Source organism: Telmatherina bonti (assembly GCF_933228915.1).
Source record: "Telmatherina bonti genome assembly, chromosome: 5".
Lineage (NCBI taxonomy): Eukaryota > Metazoa > Chordata > Actinopteri > Atheriniformes > Telmatherinidae > Telmatherina > Telmatherina bonti.
Window position 1 is genome coordinate 19,940,356 of NC_136623.1, and position 22,175 is coordinate 19,962,530.

The 22,175-nt window shown below is 39.4% G+C and overlaps 1 protein-coding gene across 2 annotated transcripts; it reads right to left on the minus strand.

Moving 5' to 3' along the window:
• Positions 1-775: 775 nt before the first annotated feature.
• Positions 776-20,489, minus strand: LOC306756580 (CUGBP Elav-like family member 3; the record flags this gene model as incomplete). Of its 2 annotated transcripts, XM_079241365.1 has the most annotated exons (12): positions 776-903; positions 1,084-1,227; positions 1,367-1,471; positions 2,401-2,466; positions 2,571-2,717; positions 3,065-3,209; positions 3,614-3,757; positions 3,893-3,972; positions 4,061-4,189; positions 4,703-4,751; positions 18,775-18,857; positions 20,345-20,489. In XM_079241365.1, 12 exons carry the CDS (start codon positions 20,487-20,489, stop codon positions 776-778), a joined length of 1,365 nt encoding a protein of 454 aa, XP_079097491.1. The 2 variants fall into 2 exon arrangements, with proteins under 2 accessions (XP_079097491.1, XP_079097492.1); XM_079241366.1 differs by lacking the exon at positions 2,571-2,717.
• Between the last annotated feature and the right edge of the window lie 1,686 nt (positions 20,490-22,175).

The following is a 22,175-nucleotide window of genomic DNA, read 5'->3' on the forward strand; positions in this document are numbered from 1 at the left end:
GACACCAAACAGAACACTACAGAAACTGATCAAAAACAAAGCCGCAAAACATAACCAGCGTTGCTACAGAATTTATCAAATTACTATGTGGTGATTAAGTGTATCAAATATCCAATCGAATCGGTTTATTCAGAGTGCAGTCCTGGCTATAGATAGTTATTGATCAGTATGTGCACAGGTCAATACAAAATAAAGTCACAATGCACCAAACACAGTCTGTGATCACTACAGCAACAGGACATGCAGGTCAACGCATGGCTGGTTGCTCGAGGTGACAGAACAAAAATTGCCAAGGGCAACCAACACAGGCAATCAATCGCCACAGCAACCCAAACACAGGCCAACCAATCAACTTACAACAATGCGAGAGGAAGGGGGGATCAAGGCTTTATCGGTCACTAGGCAACCATTGCCATAGCGATGGGGTCCTCGTGAATTATGTTTGGACGGAAGAATCTTGGGTGAGGTAAGTTGTCGTTTCAGGAAAAGATCAAAACAGCAGGAAAGAAAATAAGATTGTGAAAGAAAATAAAAAATAAAAACAATATTTTAGTATTTTCACTTTTCCTGAGATGATTAAGTTGTTTTCATGAGCCAGGTTGTTTCTGTTAACTTCTTACCATCAGTTAGCATTGCACTTTCAAATGTTAAGTTACTTTGACCATGTTTGCTTCCCCAATACACTAAAGCTCGATCTTTTCATGTTGGGGCACTAATTTCCTCCTCACCACGGCCTCACCTCTAAATATTTATTCTTTCTCTTCCCAGTGGTCACTTAGTATGGCCGGTTGGCATCTTTGGGCCTTTTGAGCTGCACTTTAAGTCTTTTCATGCCAATCTGGAAGCCATTCATGGCCTGGATGGCGGCCTGAGCACTGGCTGGGTTGTCAAAACTCACAAATCCTGAAAGAGACATATAACAGATATATCATCATTATTTTTTTAAATTCTCTTCTCACTTAAAATGCAGACGATACAATATTCTGTCCTCCACATTAAAGGCTCTGTCTATCCATTTGTCCTTGCTTTAAAACCACAACTGTAACCCTTCTCTCCCTCTTTCTTCCCGTCTGTGTGTCTCACCAAAACATTTGCTCTGGTTGGTGGCACGGTCCACAAACACTTTAGCTGATATGACATTGCCAAAGGGTAGGAACATCTGCAACATCTCAGAGTCACTGAACTCCTGAGGCAGGTGGTAGATGAAGATGTTGCACCCCTCTGGACCTGACACATATACACACATACATGTATCAGTTGGATAGTGATAAATAATCTTATGCTGTAAGAACTTGGTTATAAACAACTTTAAATAAGATCATTGGAGAGAGGGGTGTGGCCCCTGTCAGGAAGAAAGTCACATCACCTTCTCTTTGCTGCTGTTGCTGGGGCTGCTGGTGTTGCTGGGCAACCAGTGTTGGCTGCTGAGGAAACGGCTGGCCAACCAATCCGTAGGCAGCAGGGTACGCGGCTATTGGAAGAAGCAGAAAGTAACAATATCTGATTGGGTAAAAACAACAGGTGGCAGCATAAGTGTGTCCAATAGAGTCACTTCCTTTGAAGTGAAATGTCTCCTGTTGAAGGTGAAAACTATTAAGTGGAACAACAAAGCGGAGCAAGCCACTAAACAAAGACACTGTTGATCTCAGTCTGGTGTGTGCACATTACATCATCCCCTTAGTCCATGGTTATGAGCCACGTATACAGATGGTGCCTCAGTGAAATCTGATAAATCATAAAGTTAATTACCCTTGGAAATTTTTCATCCTTGAAAGTCACAGCAGACATACTGTTTCCCTTACTCACATCGAACATCTCCATTTAACATTCTGACCGATCTGTCTGCTGCTTTGCACAGATAGGTGTATTACCAAAAACTCAAGAAACATCAGTCTATAATATACATTTTAACACACCCACCCACACACACACACATATATATCTATATATCTATATCTATATCTATCTATCTATATATATATATATATATATATATATATATATATATATATATATATATATATATATATATATATATATATATATATATATATATATATATATATATATCTATATATATATATATATATATATATATATATACATATATATATATACACACTAAATACATATATATTTATATATTTATATATGTATTTATATATATATATATATTTATATATAGATATAGATAGATATATAGATATATATGTGTGTGTGTGTGTGTGGGTGTGTTAAAATGTATATTATAGACTGACATATATATATATATATATATATATATATATATATATATATATATATATATATATATATATATATATATATATATATTCCTGAAATGACCACAGGATTCAGATCAAAATGTCAGCTGGTCAGTTATTTTGTTTTAACACCAACCTGTGTAGTGTTGCATGCCTGCATAGGCTTGCTGAAGTGGATCCAAAGCTGCCGCTGGACTCTGGGCTGGAAAAAATGAATCAAAATGAGTCAGAATGGAAATTACAGTAATATGATAATAATTTCTGCTCAATTTGTCTATGTGTGTATGCCTGTATACTGTTGCATACCTTGATATGGGTGAACACCATTGGTGTATAGTGTTTCAGTTTGTTGCCCATTAGTTGGAGCTGGCACATTACTGTAACCATTCACTCCTATTGGCGGAGGGAGGGCTGGCACAGGTGTTGCTGCAATAGCTGGTGGGGTGTTTGTTCCTACAAACATAGAATACACAAAAAAGAAAAGAAAAACAAAAATGAGTCTTTTTTTCATAATTCTTTTTTAAAATGTTAAATTATGCAATATTTATTTAATAAAAAACAACTAATGCAAAATCCTTTAAATATGAACAACTGGGAACTCTAAACTAGCAGGTAACAAAGCTGACCTTTGCTTGGATGATATCATGCATTAAAATGGGTAAGAATCACAATATATACACTTTTGCCAAGTTTTTATGTAAGGCTGATGACCAGAACTATAGTATATTCTAATCTGCACAATAAATTCCATCTACAACAATTCCAGTGTGTTTTTGAGGAGGATATGTGTGTAAACATACCCGAGGACGGTGTGATGGGTGTAATGGGTGTGGCAATGATTCCATTGGCATTGAGTGCTGCCATCTGCTGCATCTGTACAGCAGCAACTGTTGCCACAGGAGACAAGTACGCGGACTGGGCAACCAGGGCCTGCTGTTGGACAAGCTGTAGACGAGGAAGGAAACAGAGGGAGGAAAAGGATGGAGAAAAAGAAAAGGGAGGGGGTTGAATTGATATGGGAAAAAGAGAATGAAAGAGAGAAGAGGAAGAAAAATGGGAGGAAGGGCCAGGGAGAGGGAGTGATGGAGGAACAGATGAATAGAGATCTAATTACAAGGCCATTATGTCCTGAGTCAGTGGGTTAATGGTTGTGTGTTGCGGGAAAGCTAATGCCAGATGACGTATGTTCTGTTGTCTTGGTAATAATATTAGCCCCAATTAGACCACTGATAGCCTCTTCAAACTTATTACATCCTTTCATAAGCACAGCACTCCCCCTTACAAACTCGGTGTGTAAGTGTGAGAGTTGTACAGTGAGCATTTGTGTTTGTGCTTGCCTGTGCATTGACCGCCTGTGTGTAGGCATTGTAGGCAGGAAAGTTGAGGGTCATAGGGCTGAAGATGCCAAGCTGGGAGGCCACTTGCTGCATCCTCCTCAGCCCTCGTTCCTTCTCTGTGTCAGCAAACTTCACCACCAGACTTGATGACGCTCCCTGTGATCAGAAAGGAGATGGAAGGAAGTTGTTTTTTGTTTTTTTAGTTTTTTAAATTAGTCCTTTATTCCAGCACATAGATTTTGTTTATGTAATTATGTGTTTTACATATTTGTAACTATTCATACAACTCACAGGCATTGTACGACTCCCATGCAAGCTGTTGATGGCAGCTTGAGCTTCAGCATGTCCTTGAAATTTAACAAAAGCACATCCTGCAACAAAGCAGGGTGATTAAAATAGAATGTATGACTAAATAAAATAAAGAAGTTTGTGCTTGAGCATATACACTTTGCAATTTACCTTTGCTTGTGCCATCTGGACCTCTCAAAACAGTGCACTCATCTATGCTGCCAAAGGGCTCAAACAGCCTTCTGACATCCTCATCACTCTGTTGTTTTCCCAGCATGCCCACAAACAACTTTCTGTCCTCTAAGAGACCAAACATGTGTGTAAGAAGGGAAAAAGACAGACATGAAATCAACCACTTCTCAAGTTAGAGGTTGAAAAATATCTTTCCATGGATGCTTCAGTTTTTGTCCACCAGGGAGCAGTGTTGACTACAGACTGGTTATGAGAGGGAGAATTAGTGTGATCTGAGTGTTTGTGTACAAATAGGGGTATTTAGTAAAAGTAGGTCCAAGAATCAGCTAAGCACTTCATTGAGTATTTTCCATCTCTGTTTGATCCAATTTGACATTTTGTATCTGTCACAGGCAATTTTAACTTTTAACTCTTTAAATCAGTGGATATTTCTGCTCCGTGAGGATCTTTTGCACAGCACTCACAATAGCACACACACTAAAAAAATGTTAAGGGAAATAACTTTAATTGTGATAGTTAATGTTAAAGTAAGGGCGAGGGAAACACTTATGTAAATGTCCCAACAAAGGTAGAAAACACCTGTGTATATGTGTGTTTTGTTTGGGAAGGTTTGTGGCTTACCCCCTCGGCCCTCGCTGTCAGCTGGTTTCACTTGGATTGGCCGATTCATCTGACAGACAAAGACAGTCAACATTATCTAGTCTCTTTCATATAGCTTGCCATCATACTGAATTCAGTTATGCTAAATTAATTTATGACAGCTTCCATTTTCTAAGAAAAGGTACATTCATAAGCAGCAAGTTCTGATTCAATTTCAACTGCAGGCTTTTGATGAGGCAATGGAGAGAAGTGTCAAGGAATAGAAGAAACTATAATATGGTTGTAGGGTTAAAGCTGGCAGCCTTCAGTTGGTAATTTACTTTTTTTCTATCAAGAAACATTAAAAGAGTTAAAATTAGAAACGGTAAGGGTATGTCAGTGTGTTTATTAGTCACTAATGAATCAAGGTTAACAGGTTGACACGAGTGTTTGGAGACGCTAAGGCTGCTTTCTTTTGTGTCAAAACACACAACCTAACTACTTCTGATTTCTCTCTCACATGTGTAGATAAACACACACATGCATGCACATACACACAGGAGAGTGCTGGGGGGATTGAGAAGTGACAAGATTAAGAGTGCGGGCCAGCTAATCTGGATTACACAAGAACTACGGATTAGATGAGGGACAAGAGTAGACTGAGACAGAGAAGGAGGGTGGGGGGTAATTTAGTGAGGTGAAATGACAAGAGTATAAAGTGAACAGGCACAGTCAGCTAAAAATAAAAGGGTGAAGAAAGAGAGGCAGAGGCCTGGGGGACCCCAACTGAATTCGGCCGTCTGAAAGGGCAGGTGGAAGGCCAAGAGGAACCCGGGGACTTAATGGAAACACTGGAAAAAGAAGTATTACATGAAGAGCAAGACAGAAAGGAGACTGAGAGTGGAGGGATGAAAGCAGAGCTGCCCCTGAGAGATGACTCAAAACGAAGAAAAAAAGATAAGAGGGGGAGGAGGGAGGGTGGGGCGTGACTCAGTCGTGACTTGCTCTGTTTAAAAAATGTCACGACCGCAGAGATCCAACAACAAGAGCATTGATGCATCTTCGCAGACAAACATTCTGAAAGTTCCTTCCATTCATATACTCTGCAGGTTTGTCTCAAACAAACTTGAAAGCACACACAGGCGGTAAAACCTACTCCACACAGTGCTTAGTCATAGCACTGAGGCAAAGAAACAGTGTTAATGCTAAGGGGGTGGGGTAGGAGGGACGGAGGGCTGCAGGATGATGGTGGTGAAAATAGGGAAGAAGTGCAAGGAAGAAAGAAGAAAAGGCATGGATGTAGAGCAGGGAAGCCACATCAGTGTAAAAAAACAAAGAAAAACTGTTGTTGAGAACATTCATATGTTTTTAATTACATTTGGAAGATGATGCAAAAATAGTATCATTAGAGTTTATGATAAAATTTGTAAATTTTAATAATAAATGCCTAACTGCCAGTTAAAGTGTGATTATAACTGGATGATACTTGACATCTAAAAAGTGTTTTTGGGAGATGAGGACGGGACATAGGAAAAAGAAGACAGGAGATGACGAAGAAAAAGAGAATAAAGAGGGATGGGTAAGGATGAGAAGAAAGAATGGATAAAGGTCCCAGCGGGGTGTTAAGGCAATGTAATGAAGCTGGTAATTGAGGAGAGGGCAGAGCAGAGCGAGACTGATCCATACATTTGATTAATCAGCTCTAGCTGTCACCACAAAGCTATTGATCTAAGGCAAGGCCATTACATACACTAAAACACCAACATGGGTGATACAACCTCATCTGCACACACTCTCCTATAAAACAGTGCTCACACATCATTTAGAAGAGGAAGGAATGATAAATGCTTTTTAACCCCGCCACGTTTTCAGCACAAGCTGTCAGCATAAACATACTGTAAACTTAAATAAAATACTCCCTCCTGTATACATCCATCCATCCATCCATCCATCCATCCATCCATCATATCCAAGTCCTCATGTTATTGCTGTCCATGATGCCACCCATCCATCTTGTGCTATCAGCTCATTGATCAGTCCCGTCTTGTACATTGATTTTGGATTCTGTTGTAGAGCAGGCTGATTGTAGCAAGATTTGTGTCAACTAACCTTTTCTCTACCCTTGCATCCATCCATCACCTCTCCCATTTCTTCCTTCATTAGGCCTAATCGAGCTCATCCTTGTGCACGTAAAACAGACTCAACAGAAAGCCCTAAGGCTTTTTTTGAATGGCAGCTTATCAGACTGAGCATGTGTGTGCATGTAATGTGTTCTGACATTTCAATCTGAACCGCATAATACGAATTTCATGAATTAATGTATTAGGAAAGATGAGAGGGAGAATCAGAAGAGATGGGTAGAAGCTGCAGGTGAAAGTTGCACTCTGCTTTTTTAGAGACAACACAAAAGCATCGGAAATTTGCCATGGCAACCAGTTCGTTGTCATGGCAATCATATGACGGCACACTGACTAGGTAAACAAGGATGCTGGTTGCCAATGGTGACTGCTATGCTCTTTGGATAAACAAAGATTTAGTGCTAGAGAATGGTTTGCTGGCTTTCCACTACCCTTTAAAACATCACTCTGAAGACATTTTTTTTATGAGTCTTAAAAATAATGAAATGAGCAATGAGAATGAGAAAATAAGAAATCAAACAAAAAAACTGATCAGTGCATGAAATTTATGAAAAAAGAAGTGATGTGTACATGGCACAGAAATAGGTGGGAATAAGTGTGAAGGAGAGTGTGAGGAAACTGAATCCATATAAGAATTATTATAATTCCCTTGAGCCTGAGAGAAATTGCATAGTAAAGTATCCCTGGTAGTCATTCAGATTGCACTTCCTTTTTTGTCTCTCTCCTTTATTCCAACAAACATGAACAGCTTCACACTCCTTTCAAGTTTAATTATCCTCTAATTACTCACGTTCCAATTAAGACTTAATTAACAGTAACCATCTGCAAATATGTGCATATGAGGAGCCGGTTTTACACTGGAGCGTAGTTTGACACATCGTGCTGCATACTAAGAAGGCTTTGCTGAGTTCTACATCTCTGAGGAAAGTGAAGTCACATGTGAGTCAATGCATGAAGGCATACATGTGATATATGATGGGAGTTTAATTTCGCATGAGCACCCACACTCAGTGGAGGCACGTCCAATCATGCACGCACGAGCAAATCCTGTATGTAAATACAAGTCCATTTGCATGCTGTAGTGACAAGACAAATATACGGTACGTCACTCATCTGTGCACACACATATACATACACACTGACACTGAGTTACACAAAACACTTTTCCCCTCTCCGACAGCAGCCGCCCTTTTGCTCAGACTGAAACAAACACATACTACACACATACAGTTAATCTTACTCCCTGCAGTAATGCAGAGAGGATTGTACCAGGATTAGAGGATATTAAATCCTTGGATTATCCAATCAAATCGTATTTTACCCCCCTCCCCCACTTACACAAAATCAGTGGAACGAACCATTGCACCATGCTGTGAGGGACAGTGGTAGAGAGTGTGTGTGTGTGTGTGTGTGTGTGTGTAAATGTGTGTGGAATATGAATTAATACATTGATGTACCAACATTGTATTTTTTTTTCCTACAAAACATTGAAGGGCAATTTGACACAAAAATCAAATGTTCATTTAAAAGTAAAAAAAAAAAAAACAACAAAAAAAACCAGCATGACAATATACAACCGTGTTGATGTACATGTGTATGAACGGAAATAAAAATTTCCACTCTTTCTTGATATGACTTTTCTCTACACACCCATGCATGCACATGATCTACACACACCCTCCCACCCTTTTCAATCTCCCTCTGGAACAGTCCACCCTCACCATTTCAGATGTCCATTTTCCAGAGCTCAAGAAAGGAAAACTATTTTTATCCCTTCTCCACAATTTAGTATTATTCCTGCCTCTTTCTCCGTCCTTGATTCCCCTCTTTTTCACTCTCAGCTCTATAATCTCTCCATACAGCCTGATGATGCAGACATCACAGTTTTTTTTTCCTTTTATGTAAACCACGTTCTGGTCTCTCTTTCGCTGTTGGTGTGTATATTCCATTCACATGCATCACTTCATCGCTGTGCCAAAAATTCATGTTGATTTGACAAAACCACAAGTAAGCCGGGTAGCTGTGGTGTTTTATTAATATGTGGGCCTTTCAATTCAGTTCAATTCAGCTTTATTTGTATAGCGCCACTTCACAACAATGTTGTCACAGGGCACTTTACATACACATCATTCATACATAGCCTATAATAGAAACCAATTGATTGCATCGAATCCGTTGTTCTTTCAAGAACATTGTTTAAAAAAACTACAACAGCAACAAAAATCTCTCATTCATCATTCTTTTATTTTTTAATTTTCTATACTGCTTATTCAAATAGCATATTCCCAGCAATTAGCAGGCAAGAGGCAGTGTACACCCTGGACAGGTCGATAATCAATCACAAAAAAACAACTCTTTTATTTTCTTAAGTAGCTATACTCTTTTTGCAGTTTTGATTTCGACTTCTCAGGCTTTATGCTAGAGATAAGTAAAAATGAAGTAACAATTATTGAAAAATATTTCTATATTACGAATATAATCTTCTGATGATGATGTGGTCTCAATTAACATACATGAATAAAAACATGTGTTTTTATAAAATCAATGACACACAGCAGAGACAAGTAGTGATTGTATTACAACCATCAACTAATCACTTTATTTTACTAACCCACATTAGAAAATAGGAATTTAAATTAATACAGCCGAAGTGATGTCAATAATTCATTTAGCATAATATTATTGTTTTGATATTTTGACAAAAGGTAAAAATTTTCATCATCGTCAATATTGTATAGTACTAAAATGAAAAAAGGTGTGAAATAAAAAAAAAACCAACAACAAAAAAAAACAATTTGAATCTAGTCGAGGGCACATGCTTTAAGTTTATTACTTCTACACTTCTATATTAATGAAACAATTAAACATGCTACACAAAACTGTTTATGCCATGAGGATCAGATAATTGCGATATTGGTAAGTTATTAATAAAAAAATCATTACAACCAAAATTACAGATAATATAGACAATTCAGATGATGTAACTCAAATCACATGGTTTTTAGATAAATTTGTCCTGCGTGTAATTTCTGACAGAAAGCCCACAAAAGATGGGCATTTATGAACAGTTTTTCAGGATGTTAACATTTCAGTATTGTAGATCTCCTTGTAAATGTTCTTTGCTGGCTCCCTGATGAAATTGACTTAGCACCTTTAATTCACGGATGAATGAAGATATTTAAATGTGAGAAACACAGAGTGACTGGTAAGGTAGAGCAGCTTAGCAGCACACCTCCACCCCTCTGTGCTATTATCTTTTCACCACCACGTTAGGCTTTGCATCCCTCTGGTTGCCAAGCAACCTAGCATTTTGCTCAGCTCCGTTGCCTGGTAACGGAGGCCTGCAACCATAATGCAAGCTCCTGAGCAGCCCATCCCCCTGCTCTCATCCTTCCTTTCCCTGTCTCTCTCATTCCATTCTTCACACCTGAGAAGTCTGCCCTCCATCTCCTCCACTCAATATGTTATCTGGCAGTTAACCCTTCATCAGCCCCTCTGGAGGAGCATGGATTAGTAACATATTCTCTTTTCTTTCTTCCTTTTTCTCTTTATCCGTATTCACAGTAAGACATCAAATCATGCATAAAGCAGAACTAACCACACTGTTGATCCCTAGAATATTATTCCATTTTTATCAAACCCCAAAGAGAACATTTTGCATGTAGCAGTGGAGCACTCACTGAAATTTGATCCTTTGGATTTAGTCCAACATAATCCAACAGCACTATAGCGGATAACCATTAGACCTATGCACTTGGACCTTCTTTCTATTTTAGGGAGTGTAAGTCCTTTGAGAAATGAGCTGGTGAATTAAAAAGGATGCTTAAAGCCATACAAATTCATGATTGCAGAAATCTTATATTCAGTGAGATTACTTTCAGTAGAGAGCCTGTAACACATTTGTGAGTGCTCATGTATTTACAGTGTTGGGCAGTATTCCAGGAAAATTTAAGTACAAATGTGCAGATGGATTGTTTACAGTATTTATATGACTGCATAAATGAACAGATAAAATCCTGACACTGACTTACATATTACATTAAAATAAATGTATGATTTCCTTTTTATTATTTGGTCATACATTTCTTTCTTTAATTTCATGCAGATCAACTTAAAATTCAGAAAAAGAATTTTATATAAAGCTGTAATCTTTCAGTGGATGGCATTTTGCTGTTCGGTTCCAATGCAGCAAAAAAATCAGCCAAAACACTTAATCCAGTTAAGCAGTGCTGATCTTTGTTTTGTTTTGAAACTTTCGCTGCTATTTTTTTTTCAGCATGTACTTTCTTTCAATCTGATTTGTTGTAATACATTTTTAACAGATAAGGAAAAGTAACGTGAAATAGAAAAAAAGAACACTTCTTAAGATTATCTAATAAAATATCAACCCCAGGAAGACACATTGAAACTCATTCTTGCAGTTCATGGTCACATTTATATAAGACTTAAAGGTAGCATTTAAAATTGATCAATTAGATAACAAACTTCACTTCACTGACAAAACTTCACTTTAAAACTTCAAATATCATCACCTATAATGAAGTACAGACAATCTTATAATCAGGAACTAAATTATTTTCTAAAAACTGCTCAAACCAATCAACTTTCCTTCCACAATATAATCATGCCCATAGTTAGAGATGTTGCCCTCGTCTGATAGTCATAGGTAGTTGAGCAAATTATTATAAGATGCATTCTGCGTCAGTGTATTATGAGTATATAAAACTTAATCTTTGCAGGTTGGACGTCAGCTTGAAGTGCGGTTATAAAGGAGACCTCAGAGTGGAGGTCACACCCCAGGTGCATCTGAAGTCTGGTTATCCCCTTGCCTGCCTAATCACATACACACACATATATGCAAAGGCACACCACCGGCCCCCTCTGACAGATGTCTCTGTTTAAATTGACAGAAGTACGCCCCGACTCCCTCCCACTCCTCCACCACCCACAGAAAAGCCTTTCTTCCTCACACCACCCGTCTGCCCCTTCCTCCATGCTCATTATGGAAAACTTTTGTCTTGTTTCCTCCTTCTCTCAAACCAGACCTTCTCTACTCCTCCCCTGTCTCACCCTACCCCCACCTTGCCTGTACACCCCTATTCATGCCAAACCTCTTTATAGCCCTCCTCCACATCTCCTAACCCCACTTTTCATTCACACATATTCACACATTCATTCAGCCCCCTCATACAGGCCTGTTCTATACATCCGTTTCTGCAGACACATACATATTACATGCGGCAACGCGTCTGGACTGAGGGCTGAAGGTTGCAATTTGGTAATTACATGTTCATTTTTTTTTTTTTTTTTTTTTTAAACATGTAATTACATGTTCAAAATTAAAACCTGACAAGTCACATCAGTTTACACCACGGAAATGAAAAAGTGAATGAGGTAAGTAGTCTGAAAAAAGGTTGATTTTTGCTGTTTGACATGGCACTTTTCATCAGAGACACATCTAAGTTATCAAAGTTGCACCCAAGTACAAACACTTGGATCTAGTTATCAATTAAGTTCATTGAGTTTTTTTAAGTGCTTTTTTGGCACTTTTTTTTTTAAAGTTAAAGACATTCTCACTGTGCTTTCGACAGAATGTGTTTGTGTGAGAGAGTTTAATGTGTGTCTTCAGCAAACATGAGGATTTTAATTAATTCCGAATCATCAAAAGTGTGGATCCAATAGTATAAACTATGCTGTGTGTGATTTGGTACCACTCAAAGTTTGAGTCGTGCAATTTAATAACAAAGCATGCATCAAATGAAATAATAAAGACTGATCGTTGAAACTACACACCTTTTTTTTCAGCAATTGAGGAAAACAGACCCAGGGAAAGCTGGCTGCATTCATAAAACAGATGGTGTGTGAGATGGACTCAGCTCAATTTTAGGTTACTTTAGAGCTCATCATCTGAGAGATACTGGTTTGGCAGTGAACAATCACACAACCCGGTATCATGTATTCACACAAATACATTGGTCAAAGTGGCCAATACATTAATGTTATATATGTGTGTGTGTGTGTGTGTGTGTGTGTGTGAGGATGCGTGTGTGCACGTGAGAGTGAAAGAAAAGAGGAGAGAGAGGCCTTAAAGAGGCAGGCACTCTCCAGGGTCAGGCTTTTATGAAGCTATGATTAGATTCTGTCTCTATTTTGTGGTGAGGTATAAGGCAGGCACTTTTTCTCTCTGCATGTTGCATGCATAAATATACCAACATGCACAGGCACACACACACCACCACACATGTATGTAGAGCAAAGACTTTGGCTTTAAAAAAAACAAACAAGACCCCCCCCCCCCCCCCCCCCCCCCCCCCCCCTGTCTTTGCTGTACACAACCCTCCACAAACACCCTTTGCTTCCTATACACACTTTATCACTCCTCCTGGCTTTTCCTCTTTCTGTCTTTTTCATGCTCACACGCACACACACACACACACCCATACTCAAATCTACACCTGTCCCTCTACTCCCTTCCCGTCTCACACACATTGAGGATAAAAATAGAGAAAGAGCACAAGGGAGGGGGAGAGCGATACACATCACAAACCCCATCAGGAGGGGAGAGATAGAGGCAGAGAAGGAAGAGACGGAGAGAACATAAAGACAGGGAGAGAGGGAACTGGGTCTGTTCTAAATCGAAATTGCAGCAGTAAGCAGTGAAGGGGAATAGTAAACACTGCTGCTGACCACATAAATATGCGAAATTAGCCTACAAAGTCGCCCTAGTGGATAATTGCTCATCATAGCTTTGCCCCATAGGGAGGCTGTCTGCCAGGCTTCTTAGATTCCACATGGAAACACATAGAGCACACACAACATAGACACATGCTAATTGAAACTGATAAACATCAACTACACGTATTGGATGATGGACATATGCAGAGATACTGCCTATCTGCCCAGTCTCAAGACACCACTGACACGCTAAAACCCCAAGCAATTAAGTGAACAATCGCATTGATGTGATATTAGAAGCATTTATTTCTATTAGTTTGTCTGTCTTTAAAGTGATGTTTAAGTAGTACAAAGAGGTGTCAACAGAATCAGCCGCGACTGCTGCTTTGGTCACTTCCATCAGTGTCCATACAAGTTCAAATTGCATCTATATAAAGTATAGCCTTTTTAGCCCAGACATAAATAAATGCATGTCCTCTCTTGGGTCCAGGCTGAATAAAATGCATAACAGCTGTAGTCACATTTGCAGCTGTAATCCTCAGAATACAGTATTTCAATTTATTGTACTCATAGCACTGTCAAAGTATGCGCATTTAATCAATATCACAACTACAGACTGATTATTTTTTTAATAAGTGTATTGATCCATTGTTGTATCACTTATTGTTAACTACGTGTCCTGTGGCATTTCTTCTGCCTTTTTAATAATTCATAGTCATACAGTGTGTCACAGGGAGTACGATGTGTGTGTGAGCGTGTGTGTATGTCTCCTTAGTTTTGGCTCTAATCAAAAATAGGGAGCAAAGTGCTGCCTGGAGAGCAATGAAGCATGACAACACACACCTGGTAAGCTGCTTATCACACTTTAATTTCACCTACACTGAGATGCCAGTGTGACTAAACAGATGTTTGTGTGTGTGTGTGTTTGTGAGTGAACTCATGTGTACAAGCATGTACATGTATATGCATGTGTACAAACAGTTGTGTTTGAAGCAGCGCAAAGATGAAGGGGAGCGATAAACACAAAGAGAAGAGGGTGCAGATTAAATGGAGAGAGAGAGATATCAACAGCAAAGAACAAAAGAAAAGATGAGGGGAAAGATAAGGAAGGAAACACAGCAGCAGTAAGGCAGGGAGAGAAAGAGAGCTAGGGAGAGAGCACAGGGATTTGTAAGGTTAAAAATCTAACCAAGATGGCAAGGAACTGTGGCTTGATGAAAAATGTGACAAAGGAAGAATTATGACATTTTTTAAAACAGTTATGTCTTGCATTAGAGTAAATATGAATGTGTGTATGTAAATTTTGACAGGTGCACTTATGTAAGAGACTTGGTTGGAGCAGAAGAAATTTGTGAAAACAATATTATCAATAAATATGATTTTTATCGTTCAGCCATATTTTAAATTGTTGTCAATAGCCAAAAGAATTCAAAGAAAAGTAACAGAGAATGCATGGAAGCAGTGTCGTTCTGTCAAATACACTATATAAAGATCACTGAATTACTTGGAATGGTAAGGAAATGTGAAGGCTGTTGTGTATTATTACTAAAAGATAACACTTAAACTTAAAACAGCATAAGAAGATGCCTGTATATAAGATCGTGCATTTCTTCCTAAAGGAGCCCCCTCTTCTGGCACAGAGAGCCACTATGAAAAGCTTTTGATGGGAAGCATGGAGGAAGTCGTATTCTCTTGAATGAAAGTTTTACAGCTCTGACAGCAATCTCTTCACCCCCAATCCCACCTCCCACCAGAGGAGTTGTATGCTCAAGGTTAAGCCCTGACCTCTGACCTTGCACACGTGCTGTCACTCTGCTGCGACCATCTCTTTGCCAACGATGATACAAACACAAATAAAAATCCTGGCATTAGCACCTTCACCCCTGACGACACATATTTCAGCAGTGAATTATACAGTACATGCCGATTATTGTGATAGCTTGAGCTTCGATATCGCATGGCTCCTCTGACAAAGACAAATCAGATGCTTATCGGCCCTGTTTCATCAGTGAGCACATCAGACACACCTTTAATTAAACATCACCACAGCATGCCAACTAATGCTCTTATGAGGGAAGTTTGAATTTTTTCCCCATTTAAAAAAAAACCCCAAAACAGATGTATGCATATCGGAAAGAGTAATTCAGTTGTTCAGTGTCAATGAACTCTAATCCACAATGTCTAACCTTTAGTTCTTTTGTACAGAAGGAATTTCTGCATTACATCTAACATGAAATGTCAGCAAGCTGCAATGCAACTATTGTGGGTCCACAGTTACATTACTAACAGTGTGACATAGCATCTAAGTATTGCTGTCCTCCTGTCACACTCCTTCTACGCTTTTCTTTGCTTTAGTCCAAATTAAACACAAGGCGCAGGACACTCTGATAAGGCCATCTGTTCATCTCCCTCTCGCTCGCAATCCCTCTGTACTTTTTCTCATTTTACACTCTGACACCCTGTTGCCCCTGCAGAAGCTACCAAGGACATTTGAGCTATAGTTTCTCTGCATGTCTTTATGTGTTTTTCCTCTCTTTTTTTTTATTGTTTTGTAGTCTTGATTAAACATTTGGTTCAGCATTTAATCCCATCAGTGAGTGACATACAGGAGATACACCACTTGTCATCACATCTTTAATTGCTTGGCCATGAATGTAGGAGAAACACGTCTGTATAATTGTGATGCTACAAATCAATTAAAGTTGAATGAGGAGCCTAAAATCTCCAGTTCTATGAGAGCCCCTTTCGACCAAGACTGCCTCACACATACACATGCACACAACCGTGTTCTTTTGTCCCTCCAGTGAGCTAAGAATCTGACTATAAAAATTTGCGATAAACTCATCACACAGCTTAACAAATAGAAGAGGGGGACTAGAGGGATGGGAGGGAGGAGATGGGGAGGCGAAATGGTCAAAAGGGTCAACTAATCAAGAGGAGGGGAAATGAGATGAGGGGTAGAGGAACTGCTGGGGGAGGGGGAGGAGGATGGAGGCAGGAGATGGAGAGAGTGGGACTAGTGTTGAGAGCAAGACTTAGAAGGGTTACCATAAATGACTGTGAAATGAGAATCCAAGGAGGAAGTGCGAGTGTGCAGTAAGAGAAAAAAATTAGTAAAAGACATCAGGAAGGGAAGAGGTGGGGGCTGTGAGAGATGAGGAATACCATGAAATGAATGTGTTGGGGGTAGTGAGAAGAACATTGTGTAATATCTTCCTGCTGCAAGGAAAGTGGAATATGTGAGGAGAAAAGCGGAACACAGGACAAAGTGGATTTAAAGAGAAAAAAATAAATACATTTCAAATGACAAAACGCGTATTGAGGGTTGGTGAAAATAAAAGCAATAACAAAAGAAAGATGGAAAAGGAAGTGAAAAAATACAATACTGAGTAGACGTGTGAAATAGACTAAAATTTTCTTAAGTCATTTCTAAATCCTTCCAAAAGTGTGCAACAGAGGCAAGGATAGGGAGTAACTAGAACACAGGGTAGAAATGATGAAGAAGTATAAAAAAGTATCTGCAGGGTTAAATGTGGGGGTGGGTGACACACTATGTGGTGAACCATTATTTATAATTATACAAAAATAATATCAAACTTAATCAGAAGTCAACAAAGCAGATTGATTAACAGCATTTGAATGGAATTTATTTATAATTGCATCAAGTTAAAATATGGAACTTTTAAACCTCCTTATTTTTAATTACAAACCAAGTTACTTTACGACAGCAATGACAGTCATACTTGACTGATTAAATTATTTTAGATTTAATGTGAGACAAACTGAGAAAAACTCCAAGCAGAAAGACTCCCATTTGTCATTAACAGTGCAGGCTTATTGAAAAGCCAGTACATAATAACCACACCCTTGTTTTAGCACTAGTTATTCTCTGGGGAGCAGTGTTTCTGATTGTTGCATTATGACTCTTGCTAATGACTATCCTCCCTGCACATGTTACCTCTGAGTGTCCGTAATATTTATCTCAGTTTATCTAGAAATATGATGTCTTATTCCCATCGCCAAAGCAGGCATATGGATAATTAGTAATAAAGTCACCAGTGGGGGAAGAGAAAGTTAACCCCATTGAAAATGGATATAAGTCAGAAGACAAAGTGCAACGTAGAAAAAAGAAGATGGAACAGACAGTGGAGAGGTAGTTTATGTGGACAGATGAACTTGATGTTAGCTTCATGTCAATATGAACACACACTAAACTTAGAGATGGATAACTGTGTATGTGCAAATATAGAAGCATTTTCCAAATTCATGAAGAAGCGTGTATGACTTCAGTATGTATGTATGCAGGGATTTGTGCTTGTATGTGTCAGAGCATTTCCCTTCCCCCACGCCCTTTCTGCAGGCTCTCCTTCAACAATTTTCTCACAGAGATCTTATCAACGCTCTTGCTTGTGTAGAAGGTGTAGGAACTGAAAGTCTGATCAGTTCCACGGTGACACAGAGAGAATAAGATACAGAAATGTTCAGCGAGGGTTGAGGCAGACTATTCTGTTGCAACTGCTACAAATCAGAACTTAGATAAGTGTTGGAAAATGTCATGTCTCATGAGCATCCTATACTTTTACATTATTATATCTGAGTTAGACCATTTTGCACATAACCTGGGATGTATGAACCAGAATAAGAATGTTCCAAAACAAATAATGCAAAACCCTGCGATGGAAACCAGGTCAGAAAGAAAAAAAAAGAAAGAGGGAAAGATAGAGAGGTAAAGCGTATGAGACAGACACCGCTTTTGCACAGTGCCCCTTCCATAATGAACAGTGTCCTACCCCAGCACAGTCATAGCACACAATCCCTCACTAGAGAGACTTGAGGGAGCCTGGGATGAGACAAAGGGGAATGGTCACATTAATTACACACACTCTCTAGACGGGAGCTATCACCGGAGGCTAACGGAGGGAACGACAAGGAGATGGAGAGAGAGAAAGATAGAGAAATGGAGATGCTAATGCTTGTGGAGTACCCTATGTGTCTCCAGCGGGAGGGAGTGTTTGTCCTTAGCAGCAAGACGCCTGCCGGCTGCTGAGTTATGTCACAACGTCACTAATGGGAGCTGAACTCCTATCACAAAGACACACACTGATATGTGGCAACACGTGTGTGTGTGTGTGTGTATACATACAAGATAAATTGAAATGTCTATGTTTATTGGTAAGGAGGTGGGCTCAGTGATATGAATATACATGTAAAATTGTTTGGATTGCTGAAGAAGTGTGAAATGTGCATTGTCTGGGGGTGTGTTTGAGTTTATTATGTGTTGCGTTTGTTATAAGCACTTACCCCTGGTAGTGTTTTCTGCTCATGAAGAGCGCTCTGGGCTTTCAGTGCCGACTCTCTTGCACAGTACGTCAGAAACGCACATCCTGTCAGACAGAGAGAGGCAGACAAAAAAGGACAAGAGGAGAAAATGTAGAAAAGGTCAGTAAATGGTCCTGAAATTTGTCATTGCCTGTATCTTTCCCTAGAAACACACACACACACACACACTTTCAAACACACACTCTGTCACAAACCACAGAGATTGTTCTTTTTCTTTTGCCTTCTCTGATTATTATTCTTTTTTCTGCCTACCCTGAATTGTGACTAGGATAATGGTGCAGGACTATTAAATAGAGATAACCATGCACTACAGTAACTAATCTTGTCAATATCATAATGATGTACTTTAGAGCAGAGAAGGACACTCCACAGCACGGCACATTTCAGAACGGCACGGCACAAGTCAGCACACATGACAGCACCACAGATGCTTGCGTGGGGCTAAAGGGCCTTACAGGCTTGCCACTCTCAGCTTCCTGTCCTGTTCCAACCACTGTGCATGCCTCACGATCACTCCAAATACACTCCCTCTGCTTCCCTATGTGCTGTACCTGTGTTTGAGTATGTGAGGGAGGGGTGGATAGTAGAGCAGGCTGGCCAGAGCTGTTTACTACACCTGTCACCAGCACTAAGACAACAAGATTAGTAGGAGGTTAGCGTACCCTGTGACATCTCACACAAACCACAGAAATTAGTTCACGTCAGCTGTAAATCTGAGGAGTCGATGATGACTCGACATTATGCCAGAAGAAGGAAGCAAAAAGTTCAGCATGATAAAAACTCACACAGGGATACAGGAACACACACACACACACACAGACACACACACACACGCACACACTTGCATCTTATAGACCATCTCATTGCTTTTAAGAGGGGCTTACTGTGGCTGTGGGGATTCTCGAAACAACAGATTCTTTCCCTTGTGTCACCCAGGCTTACAGGCCCATTACACTGATTGGTGCATACAGCATAATCTGTTTCATGTAACACACAGAACCCCTGGTTACTGTGTGTGTGTTTGTGTGTGTGAGAGAGAGAGAAAGAGATATATGTCTTATCTTTGGTTTATTAGTATATAAAGTTATTTACCACTTTGTGACGCAAATAAAGAGCTCTTTGGAGGACACAGTATTTATTATAGACCCCGATCATTCCACATTTATTTTCTTGTGGACATTAAATATCATGTTTACAAATCTCAGTAAAATCTAAAACAGGCATCTAAAATGTCTTGCCACAACTCTACTGCTCCATAAAAGCTATTAAATTTTGTGTAGGTGCACTGAGTTTGCTTGCCTGTCTTCGCAATCTAGCTCTGCAGTGTTAACATGAGATGAAGACGAGAGGTGCTGTGACAGTTTCCATGGATACATGTGGCAGTCAGCGAAGAAAAATCCACCCATCTATCTGCCTTACTGTCACATGGTTATCTATCCAGTACTGTACCTAACCATCTGTCTCTCTCTCTCTCTTTTTTCTGTCATTTTGTCAGTATCTGTTCAAGCTGTGCTAGGAAGGGAAGACTTACCTTTGTGCATCCCAGTGTATTTGTCCTTAATCACGGTTAGCTCATAGATCTTGCCAAATTGCTCAAAAATGGGTTTGAGGTCCTTCTCCTCCAGATTCCGGGGAATCTGCCCTACAAACAACTTGATGGCGTCGGCCTCCTTCATCAGTACAATGTGGAGACGTGCAGGGGTAAATGGATGAGGAGCAGGTATCGCTGGAGAAGAACAACTTAGGATGGACGAATCCTTGGGTCAAAGCCAGAGAGAAAGAGAAATAAAAGAGTTGAAAACATCCAACAAAACATAATCTTATTATCAATAATTGATGTGGTTTTAGTGAAAAGTCAATTTTGTGTTGTTTTAGTCTTTATAATATTACCATATGGGTTTGTTTTGATAACATAGTGATTTTGTTTAGTGTGGCATCAACATGTTTGTTGTTGGAAACTATAAAAAGGTGAAAAAATATTTCAAGCATGAATTCTGGGGAAAACGCAATATTTGAAAATGAACAAAAAAGGAACATTTGTTTGAAAAAAAATTAAAGTATTTGCATGATTATTTTGAATATTTATTGCCCAGTCTGATGACAAAGGACTCCAGTAGCTGCTGGGAAAATAATTATGCAAATGTTAATTAGCCAATCAAAAAACAATAATAGCACTTATTTCCAATTAAACATATATAAAGAGAAAATATGTGAAAGCAAGTATTACCTTTTAGCAGAAAAAGGGTTATTAGGGTCCCTATGATGAAAAAAAGAAAAGAATCACTGTGACTGGGGATAAATCATTGCAATAGAGCAGTTTCTTTGTTTAGGCAGCTGTAGGTTACAGCTTACACACGGATGTCATGGGGCTCCCTTGCTCTTTGTCCGATTCCCTCTCAATGTACACACACACACACACACACACACACACACACACACACACACACACACACACACACACACACACACACACACACATATGCACACATATACACAGGCACCAGAACAAAACAACACATGGATAAATACAGACTACATGCGTTATGTCTCTTACCGATGATAAATAAAGCCTAGCAGTCCGTGCAGATGAGAAATGAAAGAAGGATGCTTTCAGATGGGTCCCCGTTGTTATCCTCTCCGCGCTGACTCTCCGTCCCGTCCGCCTGCCTCTCGTCTCTGGATGCTGCTCTTTGTGCCCGTCGAAGTCTCCCTTCTACTGGGTGTACAAACACTACAGGCTTGGGTGTGTTTTTACTAAATAAATAAAATATATATATAAAAACACCCGTGTTCCCGGTCTCCAGGAGTGGATGTGACGGAGGAGAGTCCTGGCAGGTGACAGCTTATCACTACTGCTGGTATGAAATTTCACCAACTTTTCGACAATCCGAAGGAACCGAAGCAGTTGGTTTTCACCTTCACGAAATCCCACTTTTAAATCCTACTTTAACTACAAAGTAATGGCTAACCAGCTGCACATATCTGGCTAACTTTCAAGTAATTAAACTTGATTGTTGTTGTGTAACAACCTCTTTTCACCCTTGCCGTTGCAGTTTCTCGCCGTTTAAGAGGCTGTTTTCTCTTTTATACAAACTGTTGTCGTTATTTTCTGTTTCTTGCAGCGTCTCATCCGTCCAACGGCTCTGTGGTGTTTCACGTCCTATAGATACCGGTGTCTCTTTACTCTCTGCTTCCCCCTCCCCCTTCTCTCACCAAAGCGGTTGCTAGCCTGTGACGTAACTTCAAGGGACCGTCAATAAGTATGTCAATCGTGCTTTCACGAAAAAAATTAATTAAAATGGGGAAAAAAATGTATATACTCCTTTATAAATTCAATTCATATATATATATACATTACTTTA